At 40.0% G+C, this 21,088-nt stretch overlaps 2 protein-coding genes and 1 long non-coding RNA gene across 6 annotated transcripts in view; 2 read left to right on the top strand and 1 right to left on the bottom strand.

Moving 5' to 3' along the window:
- Positions 1–1,200: 1,200 nt before the first annotated feature.
- Positions 1,201–7,497, bottom strand: acbd4 (acyl-CoA binding domain containing 4). 4 transcript variants are annotated; one of them, XM_015054429.1, is made up of 11 exons: positions 7,189–7,497; positions 6,963–7,077; positions 6,074–6,194; positions 5,615–5,699; positions 5,102–5,225; positions 4,649–4,804; positions 3,695–3,792; positions 3,380–3,512; positions 2,349–2,560; positions 2,166–2,216; positions 1,201–1,730 (listed from the first exon to the last, which is right to left on the bottom strand). In XM_015054429.1, the coding sequence occupies exons 2-11, from the start codon at positions 7,051–7,053 to the stop codon at positions 1,602–1,604; spliced, it is 1,200 nt and encodes a 399-aa protein (XP_014909915.1). In that variant the 5' UTR covers positions 7,054–7,077; positions 7,189–7,497; the 3' UTR covers positions 1,201–1,601. The 4 variants fall into 4 exon arrangements, with proteins under 4 accessions (XP_014909915.1, XP_014909913.1, XP_014909912.1 ...); XM_015054427.1 differs by having other exon boundaries at positions 3,380–3,578; positions 6,963–7,122; positions 7,262–7,495; XM_015054426.1 differs by having other exon boundaries at positions 3,380–3,578; positions 7,189–7,494.
- Positions 2,485–3,192, top strand: LOC106960993 (uncharacterized). Its single transcript, XR_001427692.1, has 2 exons — positions 2,485–2,576; positions 2,771–3,192. It is a non-coding gene; the product is annotated as an uncharacterized LOC106960993 (long non-coding RNA).
- Positions 7,498–11,725: 4,228 nt separating the features above from the next.
- Positions 11,726–21,088, top strand: part of LOC106960990 (1-phosphatidylinositol 4,5-bisphosphate phosphodiesterase delta-3-A-like) — a 46,131-nt gene continuing 36,768 nt past the window's right edge. Inside the window, exons 1-6 of the mRNA XM_015054424.1 lie at positions 11,726–12,423; positions 15,304–15,471; positions 19,058–19,286; positions 19,421–19,550; positions 19,626–19,851; positions 20,586–20,787. Of these exons, the coding sequence (XP_014909910.1) occupies positions 12,348–12,423; positions 15,304–15,471; positions 19,058–19,286; positions 19,421–19,550; positions 19,626–19,851; positions 20,586–20,787 (1,031 nt within the window). The 5' untranslated portion in view covers positions 11,726–12,347. The remainder of the gene's footprint in view (positions 12,424–15,303; positions 15,472–19,057; positions 19,287–19,420; positions 19,551–19,625; positions 19,852–20,585; positions 20,788–21,088) is intronic.

Raw genomic sequence — 21,088 nt, forward strand, 5'->3', positions numbered from 1 at the left:
TAAAAGTCTGTGGAAAAAAAAAACAGTCCACAAGTATCCTCATTCCAAACACATTCACTTAAATTTTCACTTTATGGTAGCTACATGTTCACATTTTTTAACTGTATGTCAAATATATTTTAAATTTAACTGAAGATATGACATATACAATATATAATATTCAATAAAATACAAAGATTTAAATCTTATTGCATAGACTACTAGGTCATCAAATCACTTCGTTGCTTGTAGGAATTTTTAATGTCCAGCAGGTGTCAGTGTTCAGTGACACAGTATCGATACAGAATCGGCACAGTTTTGCTTTGGGTCAAAACGATACATGACGCCTCATCTACCCATCACTAATCAATGCATCAACACCAGGAATCCAATATTTCTGATGCAGCTTTGGACGTATTGAAGAATAACACCAGCAAAGTAAAGATCTTTAGCAACAATGATAGGATGTTTAGAATCTTCAGACATGACAGCCCTGCTGAGACACATCATCCATCAGAACAGGATTTAAGTTGTGTATGTGATGGCTTCATTTCACATTCTCTCCCTTTTGGAGGCAGGTGATTTCTTCAGCATATCTCTCCCTCTGACAGAACTTGATTATCTGCATCTCAGCATCCTCAATCTCTCCCAATGAAAGAAAGCCAGTTGGGAGCTCAACCCTTTGATGAGCACCTTCAGACTGCGTTGTTTCAGATCCAGACTGGAAATGTGTCTTCTTTCTGTGGTGATGCAAGAGCAATGTTTTGAATCACAAATCCAACCCATCACCCTGATGAGTCCAGGATGAACCACGATGAAAGAGCCAAAGGATGATCATCTTGTGCAGGCAAAACAGAAACAGAAGCAGACACTTTGACTTCAGGGTTTTCACGTGGAACTTTCTACATGTTCTCTGGGTTTCCAGGCCAATCTGTCTCTGGCTGTGTAAGGACTGCAGGACCACTAGATGACACTACATAGCTTTGTAGTGTCATCTAGAAAAGGCTCTGCCTTGATATCTCTGGAGGCAAGGTCTGCGGGGTAATGTATCTCTACTGGGAGGTGCCAGAAGCCCTGAGAATCTCTGACACTGTTCGGCACAAAAACATGGAAGCTGTTTAGACAGTAAATAAACAGGTTACGTGAATACAGACCTGATAATCTTCAAATTCTCCTTTTTGCACTTCTGTCGCTGAGATAAAGCAGTTTGGGCCCTCTCAGTTGCAACTCTCATTTAATACAATATTTTCCATGTGGTTCTAGTTTCAAATCATTACAGTTGTTCTTTTTAAGCATTCTGAGGTGAGGTTTAGACAGTAAATAAGGTTGAATATAGAAAAAAAAAAACTAAATGCATGTCTGCACTCACTCAAACTTTGTACAGAGGCACGAAAGAATTGTTCATCATGCTGAATAATAATGGGAAAGTTATTTATTTAAAACTTTCCTAACCAATTAATTGACTTCAATTAAAGATAGCAACCTGTTACACCAGGACTAAAGCAGTCTGTAGATTAGCTTAGGTCGAACTTCCTCCTTAGAGTTATTGACAGGAACTTTAATAACACACTCCACCAGTGAACATGGGGAGCATGTCCATCCAGTGGTGCAGTCAGTGCTCCTCATGAAGATGTGCGACTTCTCTGGTGGGCCTTCCTGAGCAGGTAGACCAGACCTTGTGTAACAAACGGCCACAGCATGAACAGCAGAACTGTCTGACACGACACATCAAATGGCCACCATGTCTCCTCCTGGGAAAAGCAAAAACAACAAATCACTGCAGATCACCAAACAGTGTTTTCTATCTGACACAGGCAGCAGCAGCAGCAGCAACTGTAAATTCAGCTAACAAACCAGAATGATATTCAGCAGAACTTACATTTTCATTTGTTGTGCCAGTAGGAGCAGCTATGAATTTTTTGGATGATTTTTGTGGCCTATGAATAACTATAATAATTGCTAGCAGCAACCATTAATAAAACTCATCAATTTATTTGAAATGTTGACCTGAGTGTTTATTGATTGTAACATATTTGTTTGCATTTTTAAGTTTGTTTCTCTGCAGGCAGCAGAGCTGCTCACCTGGCTTTCTGACTCAGTTAAATCAAGACAAAAGCAAACCTTCAAAACTAGGTTTTATGGACCAGTACCATCCAACATCTCCTATCAGAACATTAGCTCCTCACCTGCTGTGAAGCTGCATCTGCACACTGCAGGCATGGTCTCCAGTCTGAGCCCTTAGTGGGTCACACACAAACCAGCAATAATCACTTCAGAACATTGAAGAAGCATTTGTCAAAAAGCATGCAACATGAAATGGAATGAAATGAAGCCTTAGACATGATTCTGCGTCAAGCACACAAACTTACATGGGTGGCAGCAAGCCTCTCCACCACCTCCAGTCTGTCCATCACACTCCTCATGTCCTCTCTGAGCCTCCGTAGAGCCAGGATTATCTGTTGCTGCAGGTGTGTCTCATGCAGCCTCTCTGCTCCACCCTCCGAGCCGTCCCCACCTCCGCGTCCTGTCCCCCCACCACCACCAGGGGCCATCCGGCTTGGGCTTCCCTGTGGAACACCACCTATGGATCATACAAGGTTAGATGAATGCTAATATAACAACCAGACACAACAATATAACCTTGTCATTAAGCTACACTGCTGGTTTGTAAACTGAGCCCCAAACAACCTCATTAGATAATCATGTTTTGGGGAGTCCAGCAGAAAAGACTGGAGTGTGTAACAAAATACTTGGCAACATGATAAAATAACCTCCTGTACAAAAATTGAAGCAACATCTCAAGACATCAACCATGAAGGGGAAGTTGAAGCTGAAGTGGGTCCCTCAGCACACCACCACGTCAGTCACAAAGAGGCTGACGGACAACAAAGTCCATGTTTCAGAGAGTCCATCGCAGAGTCCTGGTCTCAGTGCCAGAGAACTATAAGGGGCCGAGCTGAATTGGTGTGGGATTTTAAATCATTTCAATGGTTTATTTGTCGTAAGTCCATTTTGATGCCTACTGCAGATTTTCTGCCCAGCTTCTTCTTGCAAATGAGATCTAAAGGGTTTCAATCTGGTTAAATAAAGGAAATTAAACAATGTTGTCAACAAACCAGACTCAATTAATGGTGATACAAAACAAGATCAAAGCAGATGACATGCTGATAAATTAACCATTTGCTCATTGTGGAACATTTAATCAAGCCGAGAGAAAACACATTTGGAAATCACTGGCTGGCTGTAGGTGATAGCGGCAGCATTTGGAGCTGCTTCCCAAACATAACAACAACTGCCTGTAGAAAAAGAACAGTTCTAGGAGAACTTTTCTTTTTCTTATAGAAAAACATTTTTAAATGAATCAGATAATGATAAGTATTATCAAACAATAACAGCTTACGTCCTCTCCAGCCGTGGTAGGAACCTTCCTGCCCGCTGTGCCAACCTCTCCGGGGCTGACCCACACATTTCCCATCCTCTGCTCCTTCTCCGCCTTGACCAGCGCCGACCTGCCTTCCCTCCAGGTGAGTCCCCTGACCAGGAGAGGACTGTGGGTAAATGCTGCTGTTGTGAAAGCCGTTTGACTTGACAACTGGAATCTGTGATAAATAGAAAACTTGAACATTTTACTTCATGAATGTTGTATCTTTATGTGGATTTTAATTGTTAGGACATGTCTCGCTGTGCTGTGGAGGTGATGATGGTACCACCATACCTTGATGTTGCTCAGTTGTTCCACTGAATCCACAGAGTCACAGAAGATTTCACTCTCTGAGTCGCTGGTCAAGACCAAACCCTCTGATGTCCCAGAGTCTGCAACAGTTCAACTCAGTTTACTTAGATAAACTAATGTCCTTTCAAGGCACCTTGAAAGACAAATAGATCTGTTGTGTATGTAGAAATATATAATCAAATAAATTCAGTCAAATCCTCCTGACCATCATGTGGTGACAGTGGAAAGGACTAATTTTATTTTAACGGTATTAAGCAGGAGTCTTCAACAAATATGCTGCAGTCTTAAAGGTGAGGTTAAAATAATCAGAAAAAATAATTAAAATTTGTCAGTGAGGAACATCTACTTAAAACACGCTTTACTAGAGCATTTAGAGCACAGAATAAAGTTTATTCTATTAACAAAACTCTTAACAGTCTGGGAAAATGTCAAAGATAGACAAATGCTGACCTCATGATCATCTGAATACAACCGCGATCAACGGTATAACGACAACATGTTAATCTGTATGAAGGTTTTTGTCAGCATTACATCGTATGCTTAGTGGTTAAATCAAAAATTAATGCATCAAGCAGAGACCAAAACAATAAATATGAGCTGTGGCTACATAATGGCGGTTTCTGTGTAAAGCAGTAAAATGGTCCTACTACCAACAGAGTTTAGCTTCCACGGTTTGGTTTAATTTTTGTTAACGCGTGTTCTGTGTTGTTCATGTGAGATTTGCTGAACTGACAACTTTTGATGAAACATTTCTTCTATTGATGATGTCGTAATGTGAACAAGGATGTTTCCACAAGAACACAAGCTGTCTTTAAAGGACATCTAACATTTGTTCACTCGGAAGCTTGTGTGACAATCAATTCAACACCAAAAGGACACAGACAGAAACATGACAGCTGGAGACGACTTTCCCATCATGCCTTTGTCCTGCTGTACCTTTAGGAATACTGTTGGTAAACAGGTGGGCTTCGTCAGTCATGATTAGCTCCGGCTCTGGATCAGAGTTCTCTAAACACTCCTGAGGTGGCTCCTGCTTCTCACCTTGAAGCTTCGCGTCTGCTGAACCGTCAACCTGCTGCCTGCCTTTAGGACCTGAATGAGATGCAAACATTTAGAAAACAATGGCAGAAGATATGTGGTCATACACAGCTGGCTAGAGTTCTCAGACTTTTCACTGACAGTATACATGTCAGAGAGCTAGGATCAGTCACCTTATTGTTCCAATCATGTCTATTCATCTCTAACACATTAGAGATACAGCTAGTACATAAAACCAACTGTTCATTAGAGAGAATTCATGCTCCTGTGGTGCCTTCAGGTCTAGAAGATAAGCATCCCATCAAAATTCTTCTCTAAGCCCACACCCCAGCTGATGAAGTGTATACCAACCACCTTCAACGAGTGTGAGCAGTGAAGCTGGAGGCAGTGGCATGTCATCAATGACCCTGTAGAGAGGCTCGAAGTGGTGGAAGAACGACGCTGTTCTCTCATCCATGGGCATGGTGTGGATGACCTGCACACATCCAGGACACACTCAGCTCAGGGACTCCTGCTCTCCTCAAAACACATCAAGTCATCCATTTCAAAACAAATAGAACAAATTCACAATGGTTGTGTCAAAATTGACAGCAACTATAAAAAGAATGAAAGAAAATGTGAACATTTGTTTCTTTTTAGAAAATAGTGTGAAATATCAGTAGGATGGAATCTGGAGGAATTTTGTTTAAAAGGACAAGAGAGTCTATCAAAGGCATCAACATGCGTCATCACTAACAGCTGATAGAACATCATAGAAAAAGCGTCCAGCAACGTAACTCTAGAAAAGGACCAGCTTCAGAGAGGTGGACAGGAAATTACAGCAGAGATCTGTGGAACCTGACATGGAAAAAATGCTGACTGTACCTCTCGTGCCACTTTCTTCATCTCTTCCACATATGCTGCCATGGCGGTCTCCTGACTCATCTCCCCCAGGCGGCTCCACGCATCCCTGAAATAAGCCCACAGGAGCAAGTGTTTAAAAAACACTGGTGCTGAACTCTTCATTACCAGAATCCCACAGCCGAAATATTGGACAAATTCTGTTGGGTGAACTGGCGTTGATGAACCTGAAGGACCCAGGAGAAGTCGTCTGTTGAAAAGCTGCCACCTCCAAGCAATGCATCGATAATTATGAGCAAGAATTTATGTGCATGTATGATAAGATAAGATAAGATAAGATAAGATAAGATAAGATAGGATAAGTCATGTATCCTACCATGTAATGGACCAAGTAGTCGTTTGGTATTGTTCCTTGATTTAATTCAAACACCAGAGATGCTAATGGAATTTACCTAAATATTCTGGATAAAACGGCACACTGACCACTTGTAGCGACCCACTGGGTCCCAGAAGCCAGGCCGAGGCACTGTACACGGTCCACACACTGCCTGCTTGTACAGACTGTAGAAACGCAGCATCACCTCATAAGAAGGTCTGTAAGAACCTGCAGATCAACAGATTCATCATATACAATAACATAATGGAAATGCATAAAGGAAAACAATTAAAATTTATTTTCATTGTTTAATTAATTCACCATCTGAAGTAACAATTTTAATTCAGTTCATTTACACAGCAGTAATTCTTCCAATGTGATAGTTCCTATTCCTTCGGTGTATTATAAGCCTGGCGGGCCACCAGGCTTTACTTGTGACCCCACCAGGCTAAGCACTGCTTATTTATTTAAGTCTTTTTATAATGTTTACCTTTGCTTTTAAAGATTTTATAGTTGGTGTTCAGGTATTAATCTTCCACTCTTCCAATAACACATAATTATCAAGTGATATTTTCAAATTTCCTGTCAACTTTAAACATTTTTTAATTCAAAAACATGGTGGGCTGCCGGATGAATGACTGCACTAGCACCCAACCACCGGGCTTAGCAAGTTTTCTGGGGGGAAACATTGCATATACAGAAAACTATAATCCAGCCAATCAAATAATATTGGCAGGCTCAAACATTCCAATTTCACAATTCGGGCCATGTAATGCCATACCATGGATATTCTTACCATCATTTCCATTTAGTTTGATTTCTGGTGTTATGCTCAACCTAAAAATGTGCTTTTTTTCTCTCCCCAAGTTTGGAAATTGTTACTATATTCAACTCGTGTTTTATAATTACAAATTATCGATTCAGAACTGTATTACCTGATAAGATTGCACTATTGAAACTAAAACACCAGGACGGGAGTGAGAGGGGAAGCCGTACCGTTTTTGGGAAGTTTGTGGATGACATCAACGGCAGCCTGAAAGCGCCTCTGATGATCCATCGCAGGCTCTGCCATGGCCAAGACTGGCATGATCCCAGCTCAGGCTAACAGGAGCTGGTGGGGGAGGACAGACAGGACAACAGCATCTCACACCGACACCTGGACACAGCACAGAGAACTCACTGTGGGTAGTATCATGTTACTGAATATCTGAGCAACACTGACCGCACACAGTCCACTCAGCTGGGACCTTTCAGCTCCCTGTCCGGTCTGGTGCAGCTTAGCGTCGTTAGCTTACACTTTGTCCTATCTCTGGAACTCTTCTTCTGGTCTCATTTCCTCCGCCAGCAGCCGCCCGGCCTCCGTAGAAACACACAGATATCTTCAGCTTAGAAAAGTGTCAGAGTTTCAATATTCGTCCTGGAGACAGACTTGCTGAGATCAGGTTAACGTCAACGTCACACAATACTTCCGTGTCAGATCACGTGACAAGCGTACCACCGGTACAACCACGGTCACGTTGATCTTTAAAGTTACAGTGGACAGAAAATGATGACCGTTGTGATCATGTCATAATTAAAGAGGGAGGAGGGTATTATGTAAAATCGCCTTCTTTGGAGTTAGATTTGTTTCACAATTATTCAATAAAAAAAAAAAAATCATGTCAAACAAAAATAGTAGTATTCAATAAAAAAGAAAAAAAATCAAACAAAAAATATCTTAAAAGCTTTTTAATCATAAGAATATTTTTTTACGAAACGAATTTTTTTTTAGAGTTTTTTCTTTTTTTTTTAAATTGAAATCACTAATTTTTGTTTGAAACTTTTATTTTTTTTTGGTTGAGTATTTATTTATTTAAGTTTGGCTGAAATGGCTCTCCACAGAACAAGTTTTCTTGATGAAACACAACTTTATTTGCTTGCGAATCTTACATGAACATTCTGGGCGGGGCTTGTATGGACGAGCGATGTAAGACGTGTTCCGATTGGTTAGCGCTGACTAAAGCGGATGACTCCCTGAGATCTCAGAACTCTGTCCCGAACTGCAGGGCTTCGGTGACGGGACACAGAATGTGAATGGTAAGTAATCTTCACAAAATCACTAAAGTGTCCACCCTGTTTCAAAGAAGAAATCTTACACAACTTATGACGACAGTCACATATTTTGTCTGCCGTGATCCCCGGTAGCATATTGTGCTAGCTAATGTTAGCACTAGGTAAAGTTCATAAACTAGGCTTGTGTAATATTCGCCTGTCTTTATGTTGAATTCGTTAACCAGCGCACATCTGTCGAGTGGCATTAAGCGTGGAAAATACCAAATATATCTGGAGGAAATATGTGTTAAAAAACTGTTGCGCAATCCTCAGTGTGTGTGTGTGTGTGTATTAACTAGCATTGAAGCTAAAATGGGAAAACAGCGGATCGTTGCACCAATGTTATCAGGTCCACATTAATCTGCACCACACGTCAAGTGACTGTGCAGATGATTTATTTACCAAGCACATAATCAGTGTTGTCGATGAGGGGAGGCAACGTAACTCTTAAATATATATTTTCTTCCAGATGTAAAATGTAAAACTAAGCTGGTAGGTCACAGGCCGAAGGAGGATATTCACATAATTTCTGTTTTTTATTATTTGGTGTGTGTGTGTCCTGTACTTAGTTTTATTCCGAATTACATGTAATATGCCTTTTGCTGTGTCATGATATTAAATTAAATTGATGTTCTCCTAACTCCCCATTCTAGTATGACCAGCAGAGTGCAGCTGAAGCAGGACAGGCTTGTAGGTCTTACTGATTCCTCCAGCTGCTAGAGACGATCAGAGCATGAGGATGGAGAGACCAGCAAGTGTTGAGTCAGAGAAGGTCAGGTAGGGAAGGAAGTGTTGCTTATAGGGGCCGTGTGTGTTTGGCTAAATATATTTCTCCAAGTCAGTTTATTTAGTGGTTTTAAAAATAATGCATGCTTATGTGTTAATGATACATTGTAATAAAAATACAAAAATTACCACCAACATCGTGGCAGAAGTAAATAAACAAGTTTATATCAGCTTTTTTTTTTTTTTGCATCTGGAACACATTAAAAAGCGAATTACCAAATTTGTTTTATTCCCTGTTATGTTAACGTTCGGTTATTTCTCCCCTTTTCATCCTCATCCTATTTATTGGTTTTAAAACTAATACCTGTTCTATGTTACATTTTTTGCATTATTTTTAGTACATATAATTGGTGTACTGTACTGTGTCTGCTAGTAGTTTAAATTGATTTCAGCTACATTCAAAAAAGTTTTCAGATTTTAACATGCATTTTCTACTTAATATTTCAGTTTACTCTCTCAGTAATTTCAGTGTTATACCTCTGCACTATTTTTTTTGCAGTTTTTTTTATTGTGATACAGTAACTGTTTCACTTGAACATTTAATTTCCTGAGATATAGTCAATTTATTTTCAATTAAAACTCTTAAAAGACTATAGGGCTTATTGGGTTTTGATTATGTTGTCTAGGTAAATATCATCACTTGCTCGTATTTTTTTATTTTATTTTTGTTTTTCAGGTTTGCGTCATAAAGCTTCTTGATGTGTTTCTGAGCCATGATTGAGACTCTCCATGATGTTCACCCAGGACAGAGAGGAACTCGCATCAACTCCACTCCATCAACCCCTTGAGACCTTCCTGTTGTTAAATTGCCTTTCCCTTGGATCCAAGCACAGTCAGCTGGATCATCACAACATTGACTAACTAAATAAAAATATTTACAATTAGGATCTGAAAACCAGAGGACCAGATATGCAAAAATCTACCTGCAGACTTTAAGCAGCTACCCTGACACTGTAGTGATCCTGGACTGGACTGAGCCGCTCTTCCTCTCTGCTCTTCCTCTCTCCTCCAGAGTGACGAGTTTTCATCACCAGTAAAGACAAACAAGTTTGACATACGAGTAACTGCTAGGAAGTGTATTATATATATTCAGTGTTCATTTTGTTATACTGTTTGGACTTACAATAAAATGTAATCTCTTTTGTAATAATCTACATTTCACAAACCTTTTTTCCCTCATCTCGGTTGTAACATTATGTCAAGAATTTTGCATGTAATTCGGCCTTCATGTGAGATATTAAAATGAAACACTTTCAAGTAATACAAGCAAAGAAATCTGAATATTAAGTAATATGCAGTTAGTAAAATAATTCAATAATATAGTGAATAAGGCTGGATGATATGACTGAACAGTTTTTTCATAACAGATTTAATTTTAGTCACCCTCAATATCTTTTCTAAAACAAAATACAGAAAATATTTTCACAAAGTGGCTTTATTTCTATCATTCCTTTTGTGAGTTGTATAAAGGAGTGCTAAGACCTGTTTACAAGTATTTTTAATTATGAGAATCCAGTCATATTAGCATCATAAAGATGCAATTTTACCAGAAGAACATCTTAAAATATGGGAAGTCATTTTATCGAAGTCTTAGCTCCCTCTGACGAAACCAGCTCAGTCCAGGTGGTTCTGATACATTCAGTGGTTAAGAGGATCAACTGGCCACCAGGTAAGCATTGATGTCAAAATAACAAACAGAGCTACTGATGTAGGAGTATTTTCCATATTGAAGAAAAGCAAAGTTTATAATGGGAGAGGGAAAATGTTGCGTTGTTAGCTGCTTTAGCTCAGCCGATGTCTCCGTCCACGAAGCCACTAAAGCCAAACAGAACTCCAGTCCAGCTCCAGCTGTAGTGAGCATTTCACCGTTAGCATTTCACCTAAAATAAGCTTTTAGCTAATTTTCTGACTTATTAGCCATGTTTAATATACTGGATAGAGTAAGTCAATGACAGACGACATGCTAGTGATGCCCCATATGCTACTGTTAGCAATCACGCTAACATTAGCATTTTGGCTAATTTAACCTTATGCATTCATTTTAACAAAATGAATGGTGCAAGTACAGCTTAGTCAACATGCTTCTGACTCTCCACAGGTTATTCACTACAATTTAGCTCAGCTTAGCATTGATGCTAATGTTTATCATCAGAACGCTTTTCTTACTTATTAGCCATGTTTAGTATACTGAATGGTGTAAGTCAATGACAGACAACATATTAGTGATACCCCACATGCTACTGATAGCATTAATGCTATTATTAGCATTTTTGCTAATTTTAGCTTATGCATTAATTTTAACAAACTGAACGATACAAGTACAGCTTAGTCAACATGCTTCTGACTCTCCACAGGATATTGACTACATTGCAGCTTTCTTTAGCATTAATGCTAATTTTTAGCATCAGAACACTGGGTCCAAACCGACAGGCACACTTTGGCAAGCCCTGGTTAAATTTCTTCAGGAATTTTCTAGTTAATATTTGTAACAATTGAAGATAACATTGTTGCTTAACTGCTATAAAACAGCGCTATGTGGCTGGAAAATACCCAATACTGCCCCTTTAAGGCAATATCCAAAGGTAGAAAATAGAAATTCATTTCAGTTCTTGATCCATAAACCAAACTGAAAACAACTGGAAACAAAATAATTTTCTGAAGGAAAGACCCATTCTCAAGAGAATGTCTTGAATTTTTTAATTAATGATCAATGAGGATTCAGCCATACATCTAGTTGTTTTGTTACTAGTCTGTACCATAATATACATCCACGAAAATCCCTAACGATATGACTCCCATTTATTCCAGTAATTCCATTTATGCCTAACTTTGTATCAGTATGTTTCTGTATGTATTTTGTACATACAGCATTTGCTTTATTGTAATGACAATAGGATCCACTTACACACCAAGTGGCTGAGGAGAATGTGGGTGGTGGGGAACCAATACCAATCAGGCTTAATTATTATATTTAATCATAATAACATATTTATGAGAGGCATGTTAATAGATATAACAAATACTAAAGTAAGAAATTTGCTCCAAAAATTAATCATTCTTTTCCTAACCTTCTGTTTTCATGTAAACAGAAGGCAACATCTTTGAGCAAATGGTAAATGATAAATCAAGGGCTTAGTTTGGAGTCTGTTATTTACAACTATTAGATAGGAGGGACAAACAGCAGCAGATACAAAATATTGGAAATTAATGTCCCAGACCGTACCTGATGACTTTCACCCCTGGAAATAACTTTATGCTCAGGAAAAGAAAAGTGGGCAACGTTCAATAGCGTATTATGGTTCCCCCCGTTTTATTTTGAAAATCTGCTGAGGAGGACTTAGTCGGCTCTGACGTCAGATGGATGCCAGTGACATCATTCTGAAGAAGTGGGGCTCTTAGACCCCTGAGCAGGTTAAAATGCTGATGAGCAGCCAGAGGAGCGCCGACTCACCGTCCGCCACCCTGCGGCTCACATAGACGGAGCGGCCGGAGCTTCTGAGCATCATGCTGGGCGCCAAACACAAGAAGAACCGGGCCGGGACGTCCGAACCAAAGGCCATCGACCCCCTGAGGAATCTAGGTGAGTGTTTTCCTTCTCTGGGCCAAACGCCAAACCTGGAACCGTCATGTCGTCTCTTCCGTATGAGACTCAGAGGATCAATCACAGCGCTGTAGTCATCCTGAAGGCTGCAGATTCTCAGCAGGGAAACCGTCCAGGACCGGCTAATGTTCCGTTCAAAGCGAACTGGAGCAGAAGGGATTACTGATGGTTGAGGCGCTCTGAATCCAGAAACACTGGTAGGAGAGGAGGCAGCTGGAGCTTTTAAACAACGCATTTCATATTAATTACTAAACATTTACAAAATGTTGCACATGAACATTAACTTAGTTGCTGTTATTAACTACAGCTTACTAAAAATATAGGAGCACTGAAAAAACGTCTATATAATTATACGTTTATGGCCATGTTTGGCCTTTTTAGTTAAATTCAATTCAGTTTATTTATATAGCGCTAATTCATAACAAATGTCCTCTGAAGGCACTTTATAAAAATATTTAAATTCAATAATACATTCATTCTAACTGACCAATTATTAAACTGTACATTACACTCGATTAATTATTGAAAGTAAATTAAAACGTTTCTATCTAAGGTAACCCTGCAGATTGCATCGAGTCATTCACTCCTCCTGGAGGAGGGTTTGAAGCGGTCATTAAATGAAACATACAGTGTTTAATAGTATGATGGTACACTGCTGGTTTAATGCTTTCATTTTATGGGTAATTTTTAAATTTCCTACTTCCACCGACCATTTAAATATATTCAGAAGAGCTTCAGCTGCATGTGAAGCGAGATTAATTTACCAGTGTGGGATGAACTGATTCTAACTTGCCATCATGTGTGTCTGAGTCTGATATTACTGGGCTGAAGCATGGATCTTCAGCTCTGTTCAGTGAAGTGATGATTCATTTTCTTATTGTTTTGAACACTTTCAGACTAAACCGCTGATATGCTAAGTGAAATTGGAGTGAGTGCACATTAAATCTCCATGCATGCCTAACTACAGTCTGTGTGGGTAGTACACAGGATCTTTTAACATTTTGCTATTTGTGTGTTCAGACATCTGAGTTCTTTCCTGCTAGTCCAAGATAGTCAGAGGAGTAATAATCCTTCGGACTGGCAGCAGAGAATTAGGTCCTGGATTAGTCCTCGTCTGAATCCTGGCACCAGATTTAGAGCCGTATTTACTCAGAGGCTGGAATGATGGGACCCTGACACTGACCAGGCAATTAAGATTTAAATCCCATTGTCTTCTGTTGTGCCCTCTCTTCTGTTATACTATTATCCATTTTTCCTAGGAAAATCAATAGTATTACCTAGAAAAATACAGAATAAGATCTGCACAATACTGTATTAGAATCGTTATTGCAAGTGGCATCATGTCTTCTGACTCTGCTTATTGATAATATTAGGAATTCGACTGTAGTTTTCTGGCCAATCGCCGATCACTGGTCTTTTAAAAAGCCTGACATGCCAATTCAGTTTTTGGACAACTCTGATTTTCTTTTCTGAAATGTTGCTAAGAAGGTCACTGGGTTACCAGTGGAGTGACTATTATGAACTGCAAACATGCAGACATGACCTGGTGAGTCTGTCAGTCACACTCTCTCACAGCAGAGCAACAGAGGAAGGATTGTGGTTGATTTTTAGATCTTTGCTGAGGAAGATAAGATTGGTGTAAGAATTGACCGATCTTTTCTCCCAAAATTAAGAAAATCTGCATTGATTTATCATCTGTCCAATTTATCGATTCGCCTCTATATAATATATCAGGCAGTGAGTGGTGATGTACTGAGTAGGACCAAATACATTGAACTACATATTATAATGGCTTGTGATGGGGCGTGCTGTGGTGGCACAGGGGTTAAGCACAACCCACATATGGAGGCTTCAGTCCTTGTTGCAGGTTCAATTCCCAGCCTTGGTGACCCTTGTTGCATGTCTTCTCACTACTCACTTTCCTGTCATTTAACTATCAAATAAAGGCCAGTAGAGCCAAAGAAAAAAAATGTATATATATAATGGCTTGTGATGGTAAAATAGAAAATATAGCATTATTTTGTCATGATGATGGAACCTAAGGCAGAGGCGTCAAGTAGATTTGTAGATTCTTTTTTTCCACAATATTTTTTATTGGATTTTTTTAATACCAAAAATTGCAATTACTAACTGGCAGAGGATTGAGAACAATACCAATTAAGTAGACATACTCTAAATAAAATACATTTACAGTGACATAACACAACAAGAAAAAGATAAAAAAGGAGTAATTAAGGGTAAAACTAAATTATATAGGAATCAGAGGTATAGTGAGGGACAGATGGCATCACTATTATTCATAAATACTGTCAAGCCCTGCTCAAGTACAGGAAGGTTAGCCAATAAAGTGTGCAGGTAAGTTTTGCATACATCTTAAAAATGGTTGCCTTATTTTATAAAAGGTCTTACTTCTGTTTTGCATGCAGTAGCTTATTTTCTCTAGTGAAGCTATTGATTTCACAAAGCCATATTTTAATTGGAATGGGGGCATCGGATTTCCATTTTGTTGTAATACATTTCTTAATAACTGTGAAAATATGGTTGTTACAACCTTCTTTAAAAGAAACAACTATGGTAAAATTTTACTTTGCAGTTTATTGTTGTTAGATGTTATTAAAGTTACACTGTTCAGTACTGTTAATTGCTTGCTGTCTGCTTTGCATGGTCAGATCAGATGTAGGAAGTGCCTTACAAAGTAACACAGGATAGCAGTCTGCAGCTATCAACAGGATCTCTACACTGATTCTCATGAGATTCACTACCATACACTCTCTGGCAATAACTAGATGTCCACACCAAACTCAGTTTACCATAATATGCCATCATATGTCGTTCTTCCCGTGTTCTTGTTCTTCCCAGGGATTCAGGATGATGAAGATGTGAAGCAGATGTTGCATGGTTCCAGCATGGTGAAGGTTCGATCAGCTCGCTGGCAGAAACAACGTACCTTGAAGCTTCTGGATGATGGTGTGACTGTCTGGTGTCAGTCCCAGAAGACATCCAGCCGGGCCAAGGAGCAACAATCCTGTGAGTTAGTTTCTCTCTTACACATCACATCTTACACAAAGTTCTTACAGGAAGGTACATGACATGCTGTGGGAAAGACACAGAAAACCCTGAGCTATTTACATAATCTGAAGAACATTTTTTTAGATCGTATTTTCTTGGTCTTATTTTTTCAGTTCTTTCGTGGTGGAATCCAGGTTATACCCATTATGACAGCACACATAGTGTTTCACTGTTAACTCTGCTGCAGGGTTGATACATTTCATTCAACAACAGTGTAGGAAAGAAATAAAAGTTTTCATTTTCACCCTTAAATCTACAGCATTTGTTACAGCAGCTACATTTTAGAACTCATACAGTCACTACAAAGGAAACAGGGAATGTCTAATATGGAAATGTCAATACTCCTTCTTTCAACCATAGCAACAGAAGGCAGCAGAGAGAAAGGAAAATTTTGGTTGGGTTTAAAATAGGGATGACAATAAATCGGCATCTACATCAGTAACGGCCAGTGTTAGTCAGCTTTTCATATTTGCATCGGTCCAATAAATAAAACTGGACTGTTTGTGTGTTGGGAGTCAGGTGGAGAGCCATTGTGGGGGTGTTTAAACAAAGCAGAAAATCAATGTGTGTGGTTGCTTTAACACTGTGTCCAAAGTGTAGGGAAATATATATAATATTGGTTAACGAAAGTAATAATATTGTTTATTATAGGGCTGCATAGTTGCTACAGTTGGTAGCTCTGTTGCCTTGCAGCAAGAAGGTCCTGGGTTCGATTCCCGACCCGGGGAGTTTGCATTCTCTCCCTGTGAATGGTGGGTTCTCTCTGGGTACTCCAACGTCCTCCCACAGTCCAAAAACATGACTGTCAGGTTAATTGGTCTCTCTAAATTCTTCTTAGGAGTGTGTGTGCATGATTGTTTGTCCTGTCTGTCTCTGTGTTGCCCTGTGATGGACTGGTGACTCGTCCAGGGTGACCCCGCCTCTCAGCTATTGATCTCTAGTCACCAGCACCCCTCCTGACCCCACTAGGGAGAAGGTGTAAGATAAAAGATGGATATCGGCCCACATCTTCACATGGGTGCATCCCTAGTTTAACACTCGCTGTTCCAGTCAAACAGTTTCACAGCATCTGCAGAGTGCAGGTCCAGTCTGGGTTGAAGGAGACACCTGGACCTTCAGGTCCTTTGGTAACAGCTGAGAACATGTATTTTTAAATTTGTTCTGTATCAAAGTTTCTTGTTTTCTATGCCTTGTTGGCTCATGTGAATTGCTAGTTGATTTCATACCTTAACAAAGGTTTACTGACTTTTTTTTGTTTTACTTGAAAATCATGAAACAGCGTATGCTGAGTCATGTTCTGCTACAGTTGTAAACATTTTACAGCTCCAGTTCTTGTTGAGATCTTGTTTAAGGTTTGGGAGCCATGTCTGGAGGATATAGCACTAAGACCGTATTGCTGCTGGGTGTGTTCTGTAAAACATCAGCACAGTGTGTCTATTTTGGTTGGACTTAAATGCTACTTGCTGCATTCGGAGTACCCAGTCCCTGCTGCACCATCTAAGGGGAGCCTACCTTGATTACAGAGTTGGAGCTTATTTTAAGATGTTCGCCTATCCTGTTGCAGTTCAAACATTTAGATTATAGAACACTGGAAGCTGGGAGGGTCTGTGGTTTGATGCCATATTATTACCAGAAGATTTGACTCTTTTTTAACTTGACAAGTAAAGCATGTCTGCTGAGATGTGAGAATATGACCTCTGACCTCTGGAGCCCAGGGGTCTATGGGCTTTTCTTGAATGTTGTAGATTGTCCAATTTTAAGTCAGAACCTGTCGATTGATTCTAATTAATTTAATCACACAAAAACCACTAAGATTGTGTTTGTGAAAAAAAAGTCTGCAGATGCAAGTGATCATCATGTAGACAACACACAGTGAGAACCTATCATTCATGTTCTGTATGTAATTAGTGCCACTTAGTTTAGATCCCAGGGGCTGGCTGTAGCGCAGCTGGGTGGCCCTACTCCTCAGCTCCTCGCCCCTGTGGCTTTCAGTCAAGTAGAATCAAAGGTCGAAATTAGAAACCCCAGCTCAGTTGGAGACCGCCTGAGCACATTTAATGAGTACGGTTGTCTTCTTGTTTAATTTGGAAGAGTTTAAAGGACAAGTTTGACTTTTTATAGGAGACTTTACTGGAGTGCTCACAGCAGTCTGACACTGAAGCTGTGTCAGTTTGGAGAATAGAATAAGAATTTTTCTCAAGAGCTGAGCTGAAGGTTTCTCACAACAGGACCTGTTTAGAGGAAAGTTTTGTCATCTAATAAACACTGTCAGCTCTGATTCAGAGTATAAACCTCTTATTCAGGCCTTTAAGGGTAACTTTAAAGGCCTGTTTTGAGGAGAAGTGACCTTTGACCCTGTGACCAGGTATCTGTTGATTGTTACTGCAGAGGTTACAGGGCATCTGGTTATCCATGCTTACTGGACACCACTTTTCTGTTTGTCAGAGCTGAAGGTGTTTTCTGACCTGTCTGGTATGTTGGCAACCGAAGAAACTGATGCACTGCAGAAACACAAAATTTTGCAAAGTATTTTGGTCTAGTTTCTAGTGCAAATATATTAGTACCCTGGAAATAAGACAAAACTAACTTACAAGCTATCTTTAAGTCAATAGTTTCTTAATAATAATGAAAAAGTACTAGTTACATTGACATATTATTTCACTTATAATGTGTTTAGGGAAAATCTTTTTTGTTTTGGAAGAGAGCGATACTCTGAAATCAATCAGAGAAATGCACATTTGTCTTTACATATTTTATTTAGAAAATCAGAGTAAATAGCTGTGTCTGAGAAAAGAAAAGCAAGAGAGAAGAAAGGAAGAAGAAGTGAAACTTAACACATACAATTCTCCTTTTATACCTTATCAGTCACGTACATGGTGCTTTCCACCGATCTCTTTCCTATAGGGAGTTTCTCTCAGTTTCTCCCATCTCTGGTTAACTGGTACCTCTGTCCCTAACCCTAACCTGGTTCAAAGGAGTTTCAGTTGGAAAGAGAAGAAAAATCATCTTCACTGAAAACTCCGTTATCTGTTCCAAAAGTAGAACACTTGCTCAGAAACCTTCATTATCAGTTCATTCTTCCCAGTAAATAAGCAAAAGTTTTATTTTCCAAGACACATGCTAAAATGTTTTGTTATAAAGAAACTTAAGAGCCAATGTGCCAGTGTAATGATTTTGTTGCATCTATTTTATTTGCAATCAAGGATTTTTTTTCTGTGCACACATACATCTGTAACAGAGCTTTGCACCTAAAATAGATCAACACAGTTCAGTGCAGCCAGAAAGTTGTAGATTTGATTCCACCTCCTCCCTGCCACATGCCTCTGGGCAAGGAACTTAATGGCAAGTTGCGTGCATGTAGTTAGACTAAGTAAACTTGCTCTGCTGTAAAGCACTTCCATAGGTCCCACTTTGTGTCAAAAATCTGTTTTTACTTCTCCTAAAGCAAGCCATAGATTTTCTCCTCCTGGACTAAATATCTCCTGATAAAAGATTCTCCATTCTCCTTATTCTTGTTCCTCCACTCTGCTTTTCCATCCCGTAGTCTCTGTCATGGAAGTAGAGTGTGTTCGTGAAGGCTGCCAGTCAGAAACCCTGCGGCGGATGGCAGGCTCAGTGCCAGAGGGTCGATGTTTGACGGTGGTCTTCAAAGGACCCCGGAAGAGCCTGGATCTCCTGTGCAGCAGTCAGGAGGAGGCCCAGCATTGGGCCCGAGGCATCCGCACTCTGCAGGAGAGAGTGGACAACATGACCCACAAAGAGAAACTTGACCAATATCCTTCAACTGCTCGACTCACAACTTCCAACACAAACATCAGAGCTAAGCTGTTTTCCATGTTTCTTGTCTATATTAAATCAAGTATGAGTGGAACTGCAGCAGCTGCCTCCTTAACCATGTTTGTGTCACTTGGATCCATGCTTACCTGAGTCGGGCTGATCAGAACCGTGATGACAAGATGAGCTATGAGGAGGTGCATACGCTGCTGCGTATGATCAATGTTGACCTTAGTGATCAGTACGCTCGCAGCCTCTTCCAGGTAGAGCCGCCACAGTTGTGACCGTCTGCTGGTCAACAACACAACACTTACAGCTTGACTCTGTCTGACCCACAGAAATGTGATCAGTCTGCTGATGGACGTCTTGACCACGAGGAGATCGAAGTGTTCTGCAAGGAGTTGCTACGACGACCAGAGCTGGATGCTGTCTTCATTCGTTACTCTGCCAACAGCTGTGTCCTTTCCACTGTGGACCTGAGGGACTTCCTGAGGGAGCAGGGGGAGGATGCCTCCCTGACACATGCTCAGAGCCTCATCCTCACCTATGAACTCAATGAGTGGGGTGTGCTAACTTATTAATTAGGAACTACTATGTTCAAACATTTACAGTTGAAACCAGAGTCAAAAACATTTACTTCTTTCTGTCTGACATAAACATTTCCTGTCGTTACTCAAGCTAAGATGACCTTGCCTTTAAGCTAAATGTGAAAAGCCCAGATTCTGGTGCCTCTATGCTTCTGTGTTGATTCTAATTCACAACATTAAGTTAACTGGAAAATGAAAGCAACATGTTAAGACTAAAGCTTGGAAGTTGAAGCTTTGGTCACCCCAGTGGACAATGATAGCACCGATTAGTGACAAATATCTTAAGATAACCAAAGTCAATGCTAAGGAGTGATCATAACGAAACCACTGTCTCTGTTGTGGTTTCGTTGTATTACTTGTGCTTTCAGAGCTGAAAGCACAACTCACACAAGTCACACTCAGGAAACACTAGTTTTCAGCCTGTAGGCTGGAGAAAAATATTATTGTATTTAAGAAGCTTAAATAATTTACTTCATCTTTATTGACCCAAAACAGGAAATATTTAGTTGGATTTTGTCTTTTTAGACAGAGCATCTTTATATCTGGGTTCAGCTTTGATTAAACCACCCTCCTAATGAACATCTTAAAATTAATCTCTCAAACTGACAGTATTGACCTTCAGGAGGAGACAGGGATACTATGATTGTTTATGTCTGATTGTTTACTGAATTTATTTAATCATTTCTTATTTGTACCGTTTACCCTCTGCAGCCCAGAGAAATCAGTTCATGACCCCCAATGGTTTCACAATGTACATGCTGTCTAAGGAGAACTGTGTGTTTAACCCCGAACACCTAAGAGTTTACCAAGATATGAACCAGCCGCTGTCACATTACTTCATCTCCTCATCACACAACACCTACCTCACCAAGGACCAGCTGACCGGGGACAGCAGCACAGAGCCGTACATACGGTGAGCAGCATCCTGTAAGGCAGGGGTCTCAAACTCAATTTACCCGGGGTCCGCTGGAGCGCTGGTGCCAGAGTCTGGGTGAGACTGGGCCGCATAAAGGACTCCACAAAAAAACATTTAAAAAACGTCCTCAAATGTCATCAACATTTAATTATTTCTCCAATACATGAACTGCAGGCTTTGGCTTTGACAAAGACATGATGAGGGTGTGACAAAATTTAGTTTATTCCACTTGGCGTTGCTCTTGTTCTATGTTTCATAGAAGTCTTTAGCCAGCTAGCAAAGTATGGAGAACGTCTCG

This window comes from Poecilia latipinna, unplaced genomic scaffold, assembly GCF_001443285.1.
Source record: "Poecilia latipinna isolate Pla-1442-1.1 unplaced genomic scaffold, P_latipinna-1.0 Scaffold1251, whole genome shotgun sequence".
Taxonomy (NCBI): domain Eukaryota; kingdom Metazoa; phylum Chordata; class Actinopteri; order Cyprinodontiformes; family Poeciliidae; genus Poecilia; species Poecilia latipinna.